Consider the following 22,034-nt stretch of genomic DNA (forward strand, 5'->3'; position numbering starts at 1 on the left):
CACGTGTTACTTTTCTTTTAAACAGATTTTCTGAAGGTAAATGTAGCTGCCTGTAAGCTCATGTCCTTGAGGCAGGCAATTTTTTTACGGGCCTAAAGAAATGTGCTTTCTCAAACTTCAGTGCTCCCCTGAGATCTTGCAGCATATCCAGCAACAGAAGAATATGTGCAACTCCAACATTATGCGTTTATAGAAACCGTTGCACATGGTAATCTGATTAACCAAATATAGTTGCGTGTTGTGAGCATAATGTTGTGACATGTTGTGAGCATAATGTATGTTGCTCAAACATGAGACCAGAAAAAAATCTGTAAAACTTTATTGACAGAATCACTAAAACATATAAAATTGCAGATGTATGTTACATAGTCGTTGCTCTTTTTTTTTTCTCTCTCATTCTCGAAGATGCATTAAAAAAGTTCCCCTGGGATAACATCTTGCAAAAGATTTGCTTATATGACACATCGTTCAGTATACATAGCCCTGGTCAAACACTTGTGAAGTAGCTTAATAGATATGGGTCTACCATTGTACACCTTGGTTCGCTCCAGCTTTTCTCTATACAGCACGACCACAAAGCTGTAATGCACGCAGCCAGGTTGAAACGCAGATTATGCGTCTGATGCTACTGACTGTCTGGCTGCAAACAGTGAAGCATGAAGTGCCAACGACATCCTATCACTTGTCTGAGAAAGCTTTCAGAAATACAACCACGACTATCTTACGTGTAGCGTAAAAGGGGGACATCTTTGAGCACGCGCACAATGCAGCCTACAGGCAACGTGCGGCAAACATTTTCTAAAGCTCTGCGGCCGTGCTGTGGTCAGTCATAAATAAGCTACAGGTTATTAGTTTTCTATTGAAGTACCATACATGCTCCAGCAAGCAAATATGCGAAGGGATGCAGTTACTCGTAAATCATGTCATATACGCATATGTTTATGTACATGGACACACATTTTCTCATTGCGTTCAGTTGACTATCAGATGCACCTCTGACATGTGCAGTACGCATGAAAAAAAAAACTAATAAAGACACAGAAGGATCAAGTGCCACTTGCAACGAGAGCCCTGTAATGCAACAAAATAAAAAAAAATATGGGGGGGGGGGGGAAGGCTTTGGCACTATTATTGACATTACAGTGAGCCTGTGGAAAAGCTGACCAAACTTTGATAATATTCCTTCCTGCTTGCTGTTGAGTTTGTTCGCCATTTTAAATCTATAAGCAAAAGGAGCATCTGTCAATATATACAAAACATAACCATATGGTCGTATTTACCACTTTGCAATAAACTAGGACAACAAAACAAAGCCATCAAATTGCAAACAAGAACAAAAAAAAGAAGCCATATGTTGGGGAGGAAGTGAGGGAGGGGGGGGGGGGAGTGCATGAATATGCTGGCTAGTGAGAAAACAAGGTCCACAACTTAAAAAACAAAATATCAACATACACCATTCCCCTGCATGAAATGAACAAGTATTTGCTTCAAGTGAGGCATAATGGACACTGGAGCTGTGGTAACTCAATGTCTGCCTGACAATGATACAAAAGCTTATTGTATCCAAACGTGATAAATACCGCAGCAAATTACTGCAGAGAAAAAATGAAGAAACAAAAAGAAGGGGGGGGGGGGGGAGGGGTTGAAGCTCCTTTTGCAGGATGTTCCAAACCGTGCAGTCTGTGAAGAACTAACACGAAGTGATAGCACACGCCAAATGCTGGCACACAGACATTAGTGGCAGCCAAGCTCGAACAAAGGATTGGCATTAGGAGATTGTGCTTAGCCTCTCAGTTCGAATAGGTTAGCTAGGCCATGTATTGAGCAACTACAAGGCCTCATCAGACAAAACCAATGTGTGATTCCAGTTGCCGACTGGTTGCTGAGGGCAAGTTTTGCTCTAAACTGGAACGACAGTAGAATGAAGCTTGGGCCTCTAACTCAATGTTTCCCAGTTTCAGATTCTACTACAAACACACTCACTTCCGAGTCAGCTTGTTGGGCGACACGAAAGTGGCAAGTATGCAAGACCAGATACAAAAATTTGTGCAAAGGTCAGGCAACGAAAATGGTTGCGGTTGCGCGTACAATAAGCAGCGAAAGAGCAAAGTCTGAGGGTGTTAGACTAGCACCTGTACAACAGTGAACAGGAAACGGAGGGCTTTTTCTTACGGCCATTCTAAGGGAAAACAAGAAATCCATTTTTTTTTTATTTTTCACTCTGCTCAGCTGTTTACTGTGCAATTCTGAGCAAATAAAAATATGTCATACACTTGCTGGCTTAAATGCTCTGTAACCAAATGCTATGGCTGATTGAGTGTGTTAGACTAGCACCTGTACAAGAGTGAACAGGAAACTGAGAGGGCTTTTTCTTATCCCACGGGAAAACAAGAAATCCATTCTTTCTTTTTCACTCTGCTCAGCTCTTTAATGTGCAATTCTGAGCAAATAAAAGCATGTCATACATCTATTGGCTTAAATGCTCTATAACCAATTGCAACAGCTGCTTGAGTGTTACTCAGGCTAGAGTTCACTAGCATGTGGTTGCATTTCAGTTCATACCAATGCAGCAAACTGCCTGGTCTGCTGCTTTAACAAAAATATTTGCAGCGATAACAAAAAGGAACAAACTACAGAAGCACAAATGATATTAGGCCTTCGATCCAAAGCCAAAACCAATACTATTTCATGACAGATCAGACTTCTTTATGAAATAAGCAATGGTGCCTGGTCAGTAACGTAATGCTCACAGGTGCTTCAGCACATCCTGGTTGGCACAGAGCAAACATGCATAATTGATTTCTATAAACAGCCTTTGCAAGTTGTTTGCCATCTAGACGAAAAGAATTCTTGCAATAGACTTTGCTCAATGCAACGCAACCCATGTTACAAATATGCACACTCCTGATAAAGGCCTGCCAGTATAGTTGTGTCAAACACGATCACAAACATGATGCTAAGAGAACACAAGTCGTCTTTTTTCTACAGTGGCACTGCACTTCAAAAACAAGCATCCAAGAAGTCTAACAAAAAATAAGGGGAAAGCAAAGCTTTCCGATTCCCTCAGCATAGGACGATCAAAATTAAATAGAGGAATTCTGTACATGATAAATACAGGTCATGACATCGACCAAAAGCCAAGGAGACAACAGCCTTCACATGCCACGACTATATGTATATATATATATATATATGTATGTATATAAGAAAACTTGGGAGCAACCATGCCTTGGACCACAAATGACAGAAGCAGTAGAAAGGACAGCAGCATACAGAGTCCAACTGCTCAGATCAACTACAAGCAGTATTGCACAAAACAAAAATGTAGATATGTAACTATGTGCACTTTTACATTGCCACTCTGCAACAAGACCATAGTTGCAGTTTCTATTCCTCTTTTTTTCTTGCACCCACTAAAGCTACTGCTTAGAGAGCAGTGCACATCGCTCAGGCAAAAGCACTTTCTTCTTTCTCCAGTTTTGATGGACCAACAATGTCAATCATGAGCATCAGCTGCAAGGACCTGCAGTAGGAGCTAACAGCATATTATCTTAAGACAGTGCAGCTAGTCATACACCCGGGCACCAGCTGGCTGACAACAAAACCATAGCATGGCCCCATATAAAGAAGAGCTTTCTAATGTGGCCAGTCAATTCATTGCCACAAGCAAATGGCCCAGGCAAAAGTAAGCATGCTATGGCAAACGCAGCAGTTTTCGACTTTGCAAAACAAAGCATTGTTTCAACAATGGTGCAAGTAGAGGTATACACACATTACAGTCGAATCTCCAGAGAGATGAGGCAATGATAAGATGAAGAAGAATATATCTCGGCAAAATGCCAGAGCTGTTTACTCATACTCCTATGATTTACCACAATTATGTAATCCGTTTGGCAGATGGTCTGCATAAAGCATAAAGGGACAGTTCTTGTGAAACTAATTCACGAAGATGACATTCTTAATGCACTTACGAAATGTTTCAAATTATAAGGCTGTGTGGCAAACTTCAGGCTTGAAATGCTAGCATTTCCAAAAATCCAAAACTGTTGATGTGTTGGGACTAGGTGAGGCTATACAACTGCTCTCTGGGGTGCAGCAATGATGGGTAGCTCCAGCGACAAGCACATTCATAAATTCTACACATAATGCCTTACCACCGAGGGCAGTTACACAACGTTTCTTGAGAGACGCACGCTGAAGACTGCAAAATAGCCTGCATTGCTCCTGCCAACTGAAATTTTTGCTCACTTGGGGTTTTAGCTTCAGGTGGAAGGCAAAAAGTGAAAACATCAGTAAAACCACTCCACACTTTTTTTTTTAAGCGTTACTACCAATAGCAGAAATAGGTAAAAACTGCTGCATTTGCCCAAGCATGGTGAACGGACACTTTCAAAGTAACTAAACTATGCTGTTTGATGGCTGCTGGCGGTAAAAAGGGGAGAGGCAGCCTGCTGGTACCATGGTTACCAGTTGGCCATTCCTGGCTTGTTCAGTGTCATGAAGTAGATCTGGCAGGAGGTGCCGCCTTTGGCTGACGAAAAGAACACCTACATACAAAGCACAGGGAGAAAAACATTAACAAGGGCCACCCCAAGTTGTGAACAATGGAAAAGGTTACACTCTGGAGGCACATTTATGGAGCATTATATGGCAATAAATTCAGAAAGCTCTAATTTATTCAAAGAATGAAGCAGAAAAGCTGTTCTGCATTATCTTGCCTTCCTTCCCTTTCCAGAGCACTCAAGTAGCTTACTATAAGAATGTATGTGTGCTGCAATAGATAACATCAAACACACTAGCACCGCTGAACATTGAAACAAAGCACATTATTTCCCCATTCATGTGCGACAACACTACTATTGAGAAAATTACTGACTTGTTTTACATTACAAAACCAAACTTTGGCCTTTCATGTCTTCATCACTAAGACAATAAAGCGGAGTAATGGTTTCCTACTAGGGGTGTGTGAATATATAAAGATAAAATAAAATAAAAGAAAATGTTTTACATGCCAAAACCACAATTTGGTTATGAGGCATGCCGCAATCAGAGACTATGGATTACTTGTGACCAGCTGGGGTTCTCTAATATGCACTTAATTAGGTACAGATACATTTATTGCATTTCATCCCCATAAAGATGCAGCCGCGGTGGTCGGGATGACACGAATATCAGTTTGTGGGTGCTTTTTTGTTGGCAGAATATGAATACAGTCATACCTCAATATGACAAAGTTGTGCTTGCAGTGAAAAACTTTGTTAATTGCAAATTTTGTTAATTTAGGTTTTAAAGCTTCAGCAGAAAAAAAAATCACAGACAATTACGATACACTCTAATGCGAAGTTTGAGCGCAGCTCTATATGTGCTTTCATGTCGCGATATATTTCGCAAGGAATTTGAGAAAGACATGTAGCAGAGTTGGCAATTGTCGAAAATCTGATCTGCGGGTGAAATAAGTTGGCTTTTATACATCCCTGGAAGGTTCCAGTGTAATCGCTGGTGACACCTGACTTCCATAAAGTACTACAGAATTCGCGTTGCACATAAAATCAGACTACAAAACAATCTCAAACCAAGACAATCGAAACAAGTGTGAATGAGACCAAACCAAGCAAATCAAACATGCGCAAGCGAGAATTGATGCAAGCAGACGATGCAGATAAGATGCAGTCGACTTCTGTTAATAATACTTCGATGGGACTGACAAAATTGATCAAATTATTCACCGGGCCGAACTGAACAAGATGGCTAAAAATGCCAGAACACACCACTGATTCATTCAGCAGCATTTGCCAGAGTAACACGCCCTCAAATCAAATGTGCACCCACTTTTCATGTGTCCAAAGTAGAAAACTAACATAGAAATCACATTAAAGAACATAAGCAAAGTAGGTATTTGTGCGCATCCAATCTTTTTAGAAAGAAAAATATGCACTGCATAATGGCGGCTGGTTTCCTAAAGTCAGGTTTGCTGCAATACATTTGTGTTTTACTGTAAAGTATACGATGGCTGCAAAAGCAGTTTTGGTTTTGTATCCGAATGCACCGCGTAGGCAATTTCTGGCCCAATTCTCAAACGTTCAAGGGGGAAAAACGAAAAAAAAAAAAAGATCTGCATTAGAATAGGGTAACTACAGTAACTGGTCATTGTTAGGTACGGCTACTGCGTGAAAAATATTCCTAGGGCTGGCCAAAAACAGATGTTTTCAATGGGTAATGACGTGTTCAATGTTTTCGCTACTGTCCCTTACCTTAAGCTCTGCTAAGATTTCCACTAAAGGGGATGCTATTGGAGCGGTCACCACAGGGGTCCGGTGCATGCATTCTGACTGGCTAACTTTGAATTATCTGGCGAAGGCTAATTTTTTTTTGGATTGAGATAACAGTGTTTGGGCTTATAGAAATGCATTGGTGCCAACTGGGACCATCCCTTTCCTCCTAATGCGTGCTTGATCATGTTACTGCACTTCTTCCGGCGACGGTTTTAGTTTTGCGCACTGTACTGCACAACTGAATTGACTGGGTGCTATATTTAAAGGGGCCCTCTTCAGTTCGAAATCTTCGATTTATTCGAATAAATTTGCGGTCCCCTCGGAGTTAAAATTATCGAGAACCTACTGTATGGTAATTTGCCGATAGCACCGGCCTGCTTGCAATGCTTGCTAACATGTGAACAGCTCTGCAAGAAACCAAGAGCACACAAATCTGGCCATACCTTGTCATTGCGTTCACAGAGAAACTTGAGCTTTTGTGACTTCTTGTGCATGAACACACCATCCAGGTGGCCAGACTCCACGCTACGAATTTCAATGGCCTTGTTGCCCCAGCCCATGATCTGGCCCGTGCCAACGTATGCTGCATTGTAACATGTGAACTGCATTAAGTCATCGAGAAATGATGCTGTGGCATTAACACAGTACGACTACACTGTCACAAGGGCGAATAACATACTTTAATTGTAAACAAAAATTTCAACCTTTAGCTTTTGTTAATTGGGACACTAGAGCAACAGTAAATCGATACATTTTCAAAATTAGTTTTGCTAATTTCATGGTAAGAGGTTGATTACTAGAAGAGGAAATAAAGGCTAAATTTCATTTTTTTTAATATGACGTCACAACACCGGCAGCTCTCGTACATCATTGCTAACATTTCAAAGTATTTGCCCATACTGCAGCTGTTGTGACACTGTCAAAGCACATGAAACTTGAATAAAGGGAAAATGAGACATCCACCCGTTTGTAGCAATTGCTACAAAGGAAGTTACAAATACTACAAAGAAATACTACAATACTACAATGAAACTTGCTAAATTTAACCTATTGCACTTTGAGAAGGCAACATAGTCGACATATATAGAAAGAAAAAAATTAACTAGGCTTGAGCAGATACCACTAAAATACTTGATGTCACAGTGAGCTGGCATGGGAACTTTAAGGTGGTGTCGCCACAAGCATGTCATTTTTACCTCTTTCCTGGCTTACCAAGCCTCCTTTCATTGCTAAGAGTGGCATTTTTTTGGTATTGTGGAATGATTACTTACTAATACAGAGCAATGTATTTCTTCCCTTCACTGCACCTATAAACATGCTCTCAAATGAGTGTAGTACCCGTGAAACATGGTGCAGTTTGGATTCAAATCTTTCAAAGCAAATAAACAAAATACTGTCTTTAGTGCCCTTTTAAAAGTAGGGAAGGGAAGGTAGCTTGCATTCTGTACAGTCAGAACTGATCTTGCCAGTAGACTTGCACACATATTTCATGTGTTCTCTTTAAAGTGGGCCATCTTAAGCAAGACAAAAAATCTAAATGTTTAAACTATAACAGGGCAATCGAATTTTCAAATTCTTTTAAATAAAGTGCCGATTTACGGCCACATCAGCAAACATGGCAGTATATTTCTTAATGTACAGACAACGAGGCGGAAGGTAATTACCTTGAAAAAAAAAAGCGACTTTTAAAGTAGAAACAGAATTTTAACTGCAAACGAATGTGTTCCTGTTTTCCTGTTACATTACTTCATGGATTCCTACATTGACCACCAAATCACAAGTGTGCTGATAGCAGCATGCGGCCTTCTGGACAACACATACAGCCAATAAAAGAAGTGCCGAAGTGCCGTTAAGCACGCTGGCAGGTAAGCTATGACATAGCTCTTACCGACTGAAGTGGGCATCTCTCCCCACTGCAGGACAATGTTCTTGCTGACTCTGCCATATATGCTCACGTAGACACCCTCATCTGTAATATGACAAGGAAAGAAGCGACATGTAATACAGAATGCTACAATAACACTAATAATATAGTTCACCTCAACATATCGAAAGTGCGGTGATCGCGAAATAGTTTGATATAGCCATAATTCGACATATAAAATCACGTAAAAAATGTGTCAACAACTTGTGCAAATCAGACAATTAACATAGGCCATGCGAAGTCGGCGTGGCCTAGGCCAATTGCGCGCGGCGCAACTGAACGCGCGCTCTGAACAACGATCCCTAATCGCGTCCTAATCGTGGCACATTACATACTCACTGGAAACTTCACACAAAGTATTTATTTATTTGGCATAAAGTACCACAGCTGTGTAGCTTGTTTCTTCTTGGCAGCCGTGTGCTCAAACACCAGTCCTCAACATAGTCTAAACAATCCACAAGCAATATGCCGGTGCCCTATATCATGCCGCAGTAACGGTGTAGAAGGGCCAAAACAGCTACAGCCTCAGTTGAACTCAGGAGTGGGGCAACCTCAGTGTTTGCGGGATCAACCTCAGCAGAGACTTTGTTCGGCAGCTACTTCTGCTGCAATCCCCACGACTGTCAATTGAAACATTTTGAAAAACTGTCAATAACAAACTATTAAGTGGCATCTGCCAGGGCATCTATGGGTGAGCCCAGTGAACGCACGCTGTCGTGTGTCTTTGTGGGTGCAAACCGCCAGTCCTCGCGAGGCACGGCAGGCTCAGAGCGCGGCACAGCAAGAGGAGTCATCACAACAAATACAATGCGTAGTTGACGTTGTCTAAAGAACTAGCCAAGCCGCCTCATGTGTACGCCGCTATGTTCAAATGGTGCCCTCGGTGCGAACGATGTGTGCAGCTATGGTACGGAGCAGTCGGGAACGCCCATAGAGTTTCGTACTACTATGGAACGCCCATCATGCCACCGCTATCTTCGAGGGTGTTGCGGGAAAGCTCACAACCTGTCAACAGGGTGCATGTGGTCTAAGAGGGGAGGGGGGGGGGAGGAGGCAGAGTTCAACATATCCATATCAATTTTACGTCCGACCCATTCGAAATACGCAATAATTTGATATATCCGTGTTCGATATATTGGGGTTTGACTGCAGTATGTGGTCTACAAGAGAGTCGCACTTAAGCAGTAATGCTAAATACGACACTCCAAAGAAAGCTCTACACAAAGCAAGATATATGGAGTATATTGTATGATATGATCACAATGTTAAATTACAAGGGAAAGATAAATCCCAAAAGCACACTCATATGTACAGGAGCGCTTTAATATAAAATAAAAAAATAGTGCCTTAAAATCAAGAACAAATGGCCAACTAACACTACTGTTAATTAACCCTTTGAGGGTCGAATTATTTTGAAAAAAAACTTTCCCAGGTGGTCAAATTACTTTATTGCGGATATTGAATCTACGGAATGTATAAAGTCGGGAATAAATAGTAAAAGAAAATTAGGAACAGTATTTTGGTGTCGGCATCACTCAGAACTGCAAAATGTTCAATAGTATTTCAAAGTGTGGTACTCCTTGAAACGCAGGTCTACGCACAGCACAGTGCCTTATCGCAGTCTTCACACCTAAAACATGTGTCGGTTCTCCTCTCGGAGTGACGAGTTGTGTTGGCATATGACACGACATGACATATTCTCTGCGTGCGGCTGCCTTGGGCAGAGGTCTGAGGCACCCTCTCGCGTAAGCGCATTGCCGCAGAGAGCGAGAATACCTCGTGAGCGGCGGTGATAAACAAGCTAAGAGTAGCGCCAATCAAGATAGAAATCAACTTCCGTCGCCCCTGCAAGAGAGTGCCGACAAAGAAAAATCACGTTTTGCGCGCCTCCATTGCGATCACGAGGCAGAACCGAAACCGCGAAAGCATGTTGCCGCTGATAGCGAGAATACCTCACGAACGGTGATCATCAACAAGCGCCAATCAGATAGAAAGCAGCGCCAATCAAGATAGAAATCAACTTCCGCAACCCCTGCAAGAGAGTGCCGACAAAGAGAAAGATCACGCTGTGCAGGCCTCCGTTGCAATCACGCGGCAAAACTGAAACCGCGAAAGGGGTGTTGCCGCAGTCTGCACGACGCGCTGAAGCTATAAATCAGTTCTGTTTATCTCTGCAAGAAGGTAGCACAAATTTCATATGCTTCTTGTAAGTCCTAAGAGGTGGCAGCACTTCCCAATAAGCACGCATCATCATTATGGTGCGAAATTTCAAACGGAGGGTCGAAACCGTGCCCGTACGGCAAAGACCTTGCAGGACAAAAAACGACCGCCGTACATATACGGCAAAAACCTTCAAAGGGTTAAAGGGAAGCTGAAAGGTTTTCCAGAAAAAATGAGTGAACATGTGTACATAATGGTTTTCAACCCTCCGAATTCGAATATCTTATCGAAATTGAGCGAAAGAAAGCGCAAATATATTTTATTTCGACGAAAAGTGCAGCAGCGGACATGCCCAGCTCGCGCGTCTCGTTTCCGCCTGTGATTGGTCGGGCGACCCGTGACGTCAACTTTAGCGACCGACCGCTGCCGCTCCACATGAAGCGCGGTGCCAGGTAGTTTGGTGCCGTAATGGAAAATTAAGAGGTAATAGAAAATTTAGGGAGACTGCGTTTTTCTGAAGAGTTCGGCGTTGCTCCCTACATGTACGAGCCGATTGCAAAGAGCCGGCCTCTCGAAGAAGCAAACGATGCTGGTGCGAGCAGTGCTTTCGACGAGAACGAAAGCGAAGTCTTGGGATCTCCTCGTGTTGAAAATGCTCTTTGGTGAGTATGTTTTTTGCAAAGCGATCTAGTGATCTCGCCGATCTTTCGCCGATCTAGTGCGCTCGTTTCCGGTCAAACAACTGCAGTGTTGTGTTCCTGCATGCCTCCTCATGGAACGTAAGCGGGGATGCGATCGTCGGCATTTGTGCGCTGTCCAAAGCTGTCGGCAACCTACAAAGACGGTTCAAACGCGTGAAAAGCTTCCCGGTTCATGCAGTACGTATAGTGACCTTCATCTGTGCGCCATCCGCACACTACTCGTAACCGAAGTCGTAAAGGTGGTGAATTCCGTCGGCTACGTGAGACGGTCGGTTTCTCGCTGTGCGCGAGAGACGGGGGGAGCATAGCGTCCTGGCATGCGCCGGCTTTCCAGCACATGCAAACTCTACATTTGCACTGCGTTATGGTAGCTGCGTGCAGGCTGTTTTACAACACACGTGCAAATAGAAAATTTACGGCGCTTTGCGACGAAACCTGCGTCGAGGGCGGGAAATAAACATGCACCTTCCGTTCAGCGTGCTAACATGAAGGAGCTCGCAGTAAATCAAAATCCAGGTTTGGGCGAGTTCGTGTATTCATAAGGCCTTCCAACACCAGTTATCATCAGTCAGTCCGCACTCGTGCCGTCTTCGTTTTCGTTGCTCCGATCTTTTCGCACTGCGTTTAGAAAGCCTGCTAGTGGAAATTCTGGTGATAATCGTCGTCACGGAAGTGGTTGGAGCACAGCAGTGTTGTCCTTGAGGGCTTGAAATTCTTTCGCTTTACAGCAGCCTCCCACTTCCTTAAAAGCTTCTTGTCTTGTGGGAAGCAATGGAAGACAACATCGTCGCGGCCGCTGGTGTTCGTGCAACCGTAGGCTGCACAGAAAGATGGCATGATCGGCCCACCACATCAGTTGATGCTGTGCACGTTGACCACCACTCTACATACACACAGACGCACCAACAAAGAAATGCAGGGTCGATCGAAGCAGATTACGACGGCACGCACGCAGAAACAAGCACGGTCAGGCACGGTTGCGCAGGCTGTGAAGGAGCAAAACACTAAAGTTGACGTCACAACACCGCGGTTTCCGGTCTCCGCTCGCATCGTCAGCATCAGCAGCAGCGCGCGGCATTCGACGGGGGGCGGAGCTACAGCGCAATTTCAACCGACGATTACGTCGCTCCTATTTGGAAAAAAAAATTGACCTACATGGTTTATAAGGTTCCCACATCCGTATATGAGCGTCTTATTGAATTCGACAGACTCTTCAGCTTCCCTTTAAAGGCACTTACATGTTACCACATATTTACGTATACTGTACATGACCAGCATGCCTTGACATTTTACTTTTTCATATATATGCAAAAATCAAAAGCATGAAACAATGACAATAGCATCACATATAAAAAAAAATAATCGAACTTTGGCTTTGAAAAACCATTACAGAGAAAATAAACACAAGCAGAGCCTGAAAAGGCCTTAGTTCGTGTAGAAAAATTACATGTGAAAATAAATTAACCCTTTTTTAACCATCAATTCTTTTATTTGCCAAATGAGAACTCCCCAGGATCCAAACCTAAGCTAACTGCCACGTCAGTGTAAGCAAAATAAAACTGAGAGACTATAAAGCAAAAACAAAAAATCTTGTATGCACACAGGGTAACAGCACTTGCTGGGCAACAGAGTTGAAAAACTGCCGTGTTTTTCAAACATACAGACGGCATTGTAAATATACGGCATTGAATTTGGGACTTGTTTGCGGCAGTGAATATTTGTCTCCGACTTGCAAAGGGCTAATGAAATCTTTAAATAGTGCTGATATGAGGTGCAGTCGGTTTAGACGATTCTGCAATCGCATGAGCACACTTCATGATTTTGTGTGCCATGTGATGATAAATTAGTTTGAGGTGTGATAAACGATTCCGATAACACTATCGAGCTTCGTCTGCCACACAACTAAGCACAGGTTACAGCTTCCTAGCTTAACACTCAATTTTATGGGTGCACAATTCGACAGCACCCTACCAAAGCTACGAGAAAAATTCACTACAACTGCATGTGTGTAAACAGACCTGAGCAGCATGGGTAACAGTACTGCTTCTGTGATATTCAGTACACAAATACACTATAGCACCATCTACTGAACGCACAGTGTAAAGCTCCAGCAAAAGCTTTCCTAGGGAAGTATTCTGCAACAACAGACTAGCAAGCATTAAACGAAAACAAGTTTGCCTTTATTAGCGCGTTAACCCTTCCACAATGTAAAAAAGCTACTCTTATTATATGCAAAAATGCGAAAAGAGCCTAAATAAATAAAGAAAAAAGAAAATAAAAAGACTAAATTCTGGAGTTTTATGTGCCAGAACTATGACCTGATTAAAAGGCTCACTGTTGTGATTAGTTTTGACCACCCAGGGTTCTTCAACACTTCCCTGTCCGGGTCTATTCCCATTGCTAGCCCTATATGCAAATTGGCATGTTGCCACTTTCCAAGCACTCTCGGACAGCTAGTGCCATTCATTAGGTTACTTAAGAACTGCAGTTAAACCTCGATATAACGAAGTACCATATTTACTCGCATAATGATCGTGCTTGCGTAATGATCGCACCGCTATATTTTGTCGTCAAAATTCGATTTTTTTATTTCCCGTGTGATGATTGCACCCCGAATTTGCCGCAGTGACATGTCATGTGCCACGTCTAGCTAATAATGATGGTGCTTACCATCTGTCGACTGCTATGCGAACGACTTTTCAAGACAAACCAAGCGGTCTGCATGCACCAAACATTCTTAAGCAGATGCCCCATTTCATTCCTTTCATCACTTTCCACACTTCTATGACCAAAAAAAAAAAAAAGCTACAACCAAACTTGCCTTTATTATGTGTAGGCTTGACAATTGTTGTGGTCAACAAAAACAACGAAAAAGGCGCCTTTCGATTCTTCTCGTCTGCACTCGTGGGCACGCAACAAATCGCGAGCAGCAACGATAGCAGCCACATTTACACTGACACCTTAGAAGTGCACCCTATTCATACGCCGACATTTGTACCACATCTAAGATATTCCCCCACCCTTAGAACCCTTAGCAGAAACGTGCCATATTAGGATAGTGGTGAAGACAAATGCCGCAGTTTCCACAGCATGCCCGCCATGTGTTCCTATGTCACTCGCAGTTAAGCGCGCCCATCTGTTTCTGTCCCCTCAAAGTGGACATGGCTTCCCGGCCACGGCGGCCGCATTTCGATGGGGGCGAAATGCGAAAACGCCCGTGTATTTAGATTTAGGTGCACGTTAAAGAACCCCAGGAGGTCGAAATTTCCGGAGTCCTCCACTACGGCGTGCCTCATAATCAGAAAGTGGTTTTGGCACGTAAAACCCGATAATTTAATTTTAATTAATGGACATGGCTATGTTATTGCCGCAAACTTGCCAATATTATTCATTACTGATATGAAAGAAACTGTTTGAATGCATGTAATGTACTCACGAGATGAAAAAAAAATTGCGTTTGGCGCGTTTGGCTTGCTCTGCCGGCCACCATTCTTTTTGTGTGTCCCGCACTACGTATAGTGGCAGCCGCCTATTTGTTGACCTGTTGTCATCCCGTAGCAAATGCCAGATGAAATCTTTTCTTCTTTTTGTGGGAAATTTAACCCACGTAATGATTGCACCCCTGAATTTGAGTCAATTTTTTTTTACAAAAAAGTGCGATCATTATGCGAGTAAATCGGGTATTTAACTTTTCATAGCCTCTTGTCTACAGAACAACATCTAATTAGAACCTCAATATAATGAAATTTTGCTTCCACAGCAAAGGAATGCAGAGACAATAAATGGAAACTTCGGCAGACGCAGATTGTCAAATGAATGAATTACAAGCGGTTGCTTGCTAACCTCTCTCTTAAATCTCACGTGGCTCGACAAGGGCAACCGACCAAGTGAAGCCGCATCATGTTCCGTATAAAGTCCAAGTGCGATGAGATCCTATCGGGCCCTGTGCACTTTGTGCTTTAGGTGTAAGCGAAAGTGTGCGAGGGTAAGAAAGAAAGATGGTCACTTCACGCAAGAGTGCCGCCTATCAAGCGCGCATGAGGGGAGAGGCTGGGGTGGTAAGTTGGCCCGCGTCTCAGCCATGGCTGAGCATGGCTGTACGCGCGGCTGAGTGCATACGCAGCCACACACCCTGCTTTATAGGTACATCTGCTGTGTGTGCAAAAAGTGGCCATGCTGAGACGGTGTGGCATCATGTAAGCTGTCTTCACGTGCATTTAGTATTGAAGGTTGTGCAATTTAGAGTTTCGGTGACCCGTTCGAGCGAGACGCAGGCGAAGCATTCGCTCCCCGCTCGCTGCCAGCACTTTTCATGATAGTGCGGGCAACGCTATCAGCCGCGGGGGCGAAGTGCAGCATGTGAGAGTGTGGCTGGCTTCGCATATTTCGTACCACCTAGGTGACGATATCGCTGACGTGGCATGAAACCGTATCATTTGTCGCCGACTCCCAAATTGATCAAAATTAATGGTTTTCTCATTCAAATTTGCTTTCTTCAATTGCCGGATAATTCAGAAAATTCTGTGGCCCCTTTCCATGTAAGAAAGGTCGATCGACAACCACTTTTTTGCATAAAAGGTTGAATTCCAATACAACAAAATCTTTATATAACAAAGCAAATTGCCAATTTTACCTATTTCGTTATATTGAGGTTTAGTTTAACTGTATTTAGTCAGTTTCGATTTTCAGTTTTTGCCTCGCATGGATTTTTGAAGAACCCTTGAGTAAGGGGGTGGTCGGCGTGATGAGCAGTCGCATTCACCGATTCTCATGATCTGTGTGCACTTTTGGACTTCGATGAAGCACTGACGCAAAAGACTATTTTTGTTTGTCAGCTTCCTTGTCTTGGCTGAACTGCTTAAAAGCTGCCGTCAAAGGTCACAGTTCTTATCTGCACGGTGTTGGCAACCTTGGGTCGAGAACATTTGCTGTTGGCTGCGCAGTGAGAAGACTTTGGCATCGCGCTAGGGATTGTCACTAGGGGTTAACGTTTCCTTTTATATGTGGCGAAATTTTTGACAGAAAAATGATATTTGCTGGAATATTGCACAAGTCTGAAATTATGACATCTTTTTGAACGTTTTTCTGTGCAAAGCAACACTTCTTTAAAATTTTTTGACATTAAATATGTTCGAGAATGCTACTATCAAAAAGAAAATTCACTCTTCTTCAATTTGATACGACATACTTTAGTATAAAGCATGCTCTATGATAGAAAAAGGAGTATTTACAGTAAAAGCGCGCTAATTTGAATGTCACGGTGACACTTAATGAGTCCACATTAACTGAAATTCGTATTAAGAAAGGTGATTAAGATGAGGCTGCATTTAATGACACATAAAAGTGAGAGCACCTCTGGGTAAGTCTTTTGCAAAAAGAAAAACACCGGTGATCATTTTCTGCTTTTTCTTTCTGAAAGCGATCGCTGTCACTTATCTTCCACAGCTTAAATAAGCTGGCAAACACATTCTTCGAAACTAAAGAAAAGCCGCGCAGGATTTAGTCCTACCAATACCTGCAACAAAGAAGTTCGTACAGTAGCCGATGGATATTTCAGACACTAAAAATGCAGACTTGATGAATATTCCGCACTTCGTAAATGCACCGTGAGGGTTCACGTAAAGAGAATGCATTTTCACAACCGATTTTTCAGATGAATTTAGGCTCTAAAGTTAGATTTTCCGGACTAAATCACCATTCCGAGTCATACTACCCAATTTTGGAGGCTGCCATGCTGGATTTTCCGCTGACTTGGCCAGGCTCAGCTTCCAGTGGCCCGCTTTATAGCCTCCGAGACTGGGAGGCACACGCTATCAATAGAGAGCGCGCGCCATAAAGTTTCTCACTATATTACCTACAGGGAAATCTGGCATTGCTATGCAGTGGTATGCATGGGAATGCCGGTATATTGTGACTTCGGATTGGCATCCTTCTCGGAGAGCCAGAATACCTTGAAGACGCACCTGGCAAGCACCGTTCCATCTGTCACAATGATTCTCTACTAAAACAGGATGTAAAAAGCTCTTTTAGCTTTATTATTACACAAAAACATGTTCTGTTTAATTATGAGAATTTGTTATTGCATGTACAATTATATGAAACGTAAGAAGTCTCAGCGGGCCACTAAAGTTGGAGGACAGATGACATGATTTGCATACGCTTTGGAACAGTTTGTTGTCTGTTCTCACTTTTCTTCGCTTGGTTATGTATTGTAGGTGAGTAAACTTCATTGGAAGATGTAATATGGGTGAATGAAAACGTTTTATGAAGATGTTATATTAAGAACACATTATTTGTGTAGCCATATCCATGTTTTAGACAAAGCCTCTTATAAAACCAGCCAACACAAGCCTTGCAGACACATACCATCATTTCCATGACAACACAGTGCCCCTTAGAAAACTCTCATAGACGGTGGTGCCAGATTTCCCTCTAGGTGTTATAGTGAGAAACTTTATGGCGCGTGTGATCCACTAGTCTCGAAGGCCATGCCTGCCCTTAGCTGATGAAGCGCTCCAGGGGATGACACTTTCTTTTTTCTATTGGCACTATCGTCATAATAACTTAAGGGGGGACGCGGGTCTTGAAATCGCGAAAAATGGTCAAAAATGGCAATTTTCAAAAATTGCGTTTTTGAAGTCTTTAATGTCCCAACTATGCCTCTACAAAATATTATGGCTCAATTCCTACTCGAAGTATAAAAAAAACGGCAATTTAGAAACGTCGGTGAGCCGAAATTGAACGCCAAGCGCGAAGATTTGCTTCATTTTCAAGCTGCCGTAGCTCCGCGCGACGCGAACCGATCGGCGCCATCTTGGTCTCGTTTGAAAGCTGGTTTCCCGCTCTCTATTCTGGCGCCCGTCGGCACGCTGTAGACCCTCGTGCAGCGGAGCGATCGGCACCCCAAGCACCCGTTCTCAAGAGCGAAATCGTCGCGAGACAGCCGCTGATTGGGTGAAGCGGGCGCCTCCCCGAGGCGCAGCCCTCTGATTGGCCGTGACGCATGCTTCGCCTGCCGCGGCCCCGCGGCCGCGTTGTTCGACTCCTTCGCGTCGTCTGCTTTCGCCGGCGCGCACGTCATTTTTCGCATTCCTCTTGTATTTTTCGTTCTGCCTTTTTCTTTATCGTTCTTGTAGATATTTTGGCTATTGAGTCGCCTCTTTTAACCACGAATTTCTTGCTTTTGCGTGCCTGGTGTCTTTGTTCCGCGTGTCACGATGGCGCGAGACGCGCGCTTGAAAGCAAGCACGCGAAAAGCAGTCAGCAAAAAGAGGCGCGCATGGAATAAGAGCGCTACATCGTCGAGAACTACAGCTTCGGTGATGCCGCAAGCTGCTGTGGCATAGAGATATGGCTGTGGCCTTGGTGGATGCGGCTGGAGTGAGCTCGCCAACAACAGCTTCGCCGGTGGACGCGGCCGGACAGTCCCGATCGGTGTCAACTTCGGTGTTACCGCAAGTCTCTGCAGTGCTGGTGGATGCGCCTGGACTAAGCCCGTCGAAAATGCTAACTTTTGAAACGCTGCAAGTCGCTTCGTATTCCGTGTCGTCGGAAGCGGCCGAGCCGGCTGACCTAAGCCTAACGTCGACTTCGGCGTTTCCGAACGCCGCTTCGGTGCCGACGGACGCGGCTGAACCGAGCTCGCGTGCTCAACGCTTCGACGCGGTGTTTTGCGCGGAGTGCGCGGGGCGTGAAAAGTACGCAGACAATAAAACTTCATTGGCGAAGAAGTCCGCGACTTCCCGCAAGTTCGAGCTAATGAACGTCGGCGCAGCAAGTAAAGACGACTTTCTGAGCTTTTTTTTTTTTTTTTTTTGCCAAGTACCAATGCAATACAGAGGTTTTCACAATCTTTACATGAACAGATTTCTTTGAGTTTGGTGTTATTGTGTTCAGTAATGACTGGGCTGCATGCTAAAGCATTAAATTTTTCCATGTGATAGGTAAACAAAAGTGGCAGAGTAAGCAAAACTTTGAATGCAATTTTCTCAGCTTTGCTTTTTCGATCAAATGCCTTTGCCTTACGGAACTTTTCATAATGTTTGCATCAACTGATTTTATTGAATTAGGTATCATTTTTTTCAGTAAAACCTCAACTACATCCTAAAGCTTTCCATTTTTCATTAAACCCATTAGACTAGCAATTAGGTCAGATGTAAGCTAATTACTCCCGCATTGTTTTTTTCTTCCTACTTTGTTATTCATTCATGACCTATATGATCACTTTTTAAAAATTTCTTTAGCTTTAGGATGTGCAATGGGCCCTTGGAAATGACAGCCATTCTTTGAAACTAGTTTTTCTAATTAAGAAATTATCATAACGGCCCGTAAGAAAAGACCTATGTGGGATGAATTATTTTGCAATATCTTCATTTATAGATGAGATATATAAAATCTGAATATATATTTGGGATCAGCATTCAAAGATATATCTGCATGCCAATTTTCAGGAAGATATGTTACGAAATAAAAAAAAAGTTTTCAAGACCCTCATCCCCCCTTAATGCGGAATGAGCATTTTTTTTTTAAAGTTTCGGTTGCTATTGTGTACACGAGGTGCCAACTGAGCAGGTGCGTCTCTGAGAGTTTGCGTCTTCGGGTGTGTTCGTGCGGCCCCACATTTGTGTGAACAGCGCCACCTCCTGTGCCTTCGCGAGAGACAAGTGGTGTGAAGTAACGTGGCTTCAATCTCCATGGCAATCTTCGTTGGCGGTTACCACCATTGTGATGCTCCTGCCTGTATACAGAGACCTGATTGCCTCCAAGTGCAGTACAAGTATATTTTCAAGTCACTCTAAGCCTTATAAACTTCATGTTTTTTGGGCGAACCAAGCTTTTCTGATTGAGATTTTTCAGACTATTTTTCTATGCCCGCAAGGCCGTATACCGGTCGACACGCTGAATATACCACTATCCATGGCGATGCGGCAGAGCATCTGCAAATAAACACAAATGCTACCCCATAACAACACGCAATGATGATAGGTATGAAGCACCATCTGTCACCCAACTGTGACAGCATTTTTGCATTTATGCCTCATGGAAATGCAGCTGCCACGGCCAGGTTGGAACCTGCGACCTCAAGCTCGGCAGCCTAATGCCATAGCCAGTAAGCAACCAGGGAAGGTGAAAGAGAGCCTCACTGTCATAGCAGAGCAGTAGCTGGACACCCTTGGAGTTTGGAAGAGTCACAATGGTGTGGGGGGTGATCTGACCCTGGTTCTGAAAGGCAACAAGATCAGCTTTGAGTGCCGCTGCTGGTTTTTACCGAAGTGTCACAAATTTACGCCAATGTGCAAACGCAATCCATATGTGGAAACACACAAAGGGAGAAAAGAAAAATGGGGGTGGGGGGGGTGAGAAGGATTTGGTCTATGAAATTTTTTTGAACCCGGAACAAACAAAACATATAAGAAGAAAGATAAAGAAGACACGAATGTGAAAACTTAATCGCACTTTCTCAAAAATTAAAGGAACTTTTCTGGAGAAAAGAAATTAACAGAAAGGAATGTGCAGATATTATCCAGCACTTCCAACAGTACTGAACCGTTAAGGAATGCATGCACAGCAATTTTATGTAACGGAAACACTAACATCTCTAGCTTAGGAAAGCTGCAGAATCAAAAAATGTCAATATTGAACTGTGCAAGAGGCTCTCGTCACACATGTGCAACATGGTACATTGGAGTCTGTAGTGATTTACCTATATCGCACAATTGTTTTATTGCGATAGCAATTATATGGACACTCCAGGCGCATTTCTGCTGTCGCCGTCGGCGTGAGGTTCCGCATGAGTGAAAGCGTGTGAGGGCCAGCCAGTGAACGCGGATCAAACTCGCGTGTATGAGCGAGGAATACGGCCCGGATGTGTGCCCCCTCCTGTGGCGTGCGAGGCAGGGGGTTGAGGCGAGGGAGGAGGGGCGTTCTCCCACGGCTGCTACGGTGCCTCGATGGCGTCCTTGCTCGTCGCTCCGTACAGAGCGGAGACAACGGCGACGTCTACTACAACGTTGACCACGCAAGTTGCGGGCGCCGTAGGGACGCGTTGCTGGTGCTCGTGTGCCTTGAAAGCTATCTGCAACGTGGCTAAAGTGCGTGCCCGTGTGGGCCTCATCTTCAAAGCGATCTGCAATGTTTGCAGAGTGCACGTAGTGCCGTTAGCTTCACATGTGCTGTGCTTTCGACATTTCATTCGCGCTTAAGTGAGACATGCATGAAGGTCAATTTGCTTGCTGCTGCTTTGATTGCTCACTCCAGAAATTTCACAGCGAGTTTCTGCGCTCATCGAGTGAGATGTGTTCCTGTTTACCTGTGTGCGTGTGACACAGTGCTGGTTAATTTAGTTAAAACATGTTGAAGGGCTAGTTGGTTTGAATCCATTATAGAATGTGTAAGTGTGACTGAACAAGGACGTAGAAAGAAGCACACACACAAAGACAGCGATGCGCTGTCTCTGTGTGTCTGTTTCTACGTCCTCGTTAAGTCACGCTTACACATTTTATCATTGTTAATTTAGTTAGCAAGTGAATCTTTACAAGTTTACATGGCTGATAAAACTACTATCCTTACTTTGTATGGCTATCTACTAATTTGCTATCGCAATCGGTGCTTCGCCTTTTGGGCAGAACTGCGAATTTTTTGTATCTTTTTGGAAGCAACCAATTTCATATATATGCCACGAGAAATTGGGGCTGCATCTGCATTTGAAATTCAATATACAACACATAGCTACACACAACTCCCTTTAATGACATGCGATGCTAACTGTGAGTTGAAATAGTTTTCATGCACAAGATAGCAACTTGCTTCAAGAAACAGAGTGAATCTGATAGCTGCAGAGTGCAGCATGCCTGTGACGGTGCATTTCAGCATGTTCAGAGATAGCACTGAGATTTCCCTGGTGTGCAAGCTACAAGTTTCAGCAAGCCAGAAACCAGCCACGGTGCTTACCCCTGCTGCACGATCCTGGAACTGCTC

At 43.6% G+C, this 22,034-nt stretch overlaps 1 protein-coding gene across 6 annotated transcripts in view; it reads right to left on the reverse strand.

Annotated features, from left to right (window-relative positions):
* Positions 1-302: 302 nt before the first annotated feature.
* The window catches only part of msn (serine/threonine-protein kinase msn), a 104,355-nt gene continuing 82,623 nt past the window's right edge, over positions 303-22,034 (reverse strand). For 4 of the 6 annotated variants that reach the window (XM_065438579.2, XM_065438582.2, XM_065438577.2 and 1 more), the window contains 5 exons: positions 22,008-22,028; positions 20,201-20,279; positions 8,161-8,241; positions 6,716-6,855; positions 303-4,547 (listed from right to left, as the gene is read on the reverse strand). In XM_065438579.2, the coding sequence (XP_065294651.1) occupies positions 4,464-4,547; positions 6,716-6,855; positions 8,161-8,241; positions 20,201-20,279; positions 22,008-22,028 (405 nt within the window). In that variant the 3' untranslated portion in view covers positions 303-4,463. The remainder of the gene's footprint in view (positions 4,548-6,715; positions 6,856-8,160; positions 8,242-20,200; positions 20,280-22,007; positions 22,029-22,034) is intronic. The other 2 variants (XM_065438578.2, XM_065438581.2) reach the window with 1 other exon arrangement.

The sequence above is a fragment of the Dermacentor albipictus genome, chromosome 1 (genome assembly GCF_038994185.2).
Source record: "Dermacentor albipictus isolate Rhodes 1998 colony chromosome 1, USDA_Dalb.pri_finalv2, whole genome shotgun sequence".
NCBI classification, from domain to species: Eukaryota; Metazoa; Arthropoda; class Arachnida; order Ixodida; family Ixodidae; genus Dermacentor; species Dermacentor albipictus.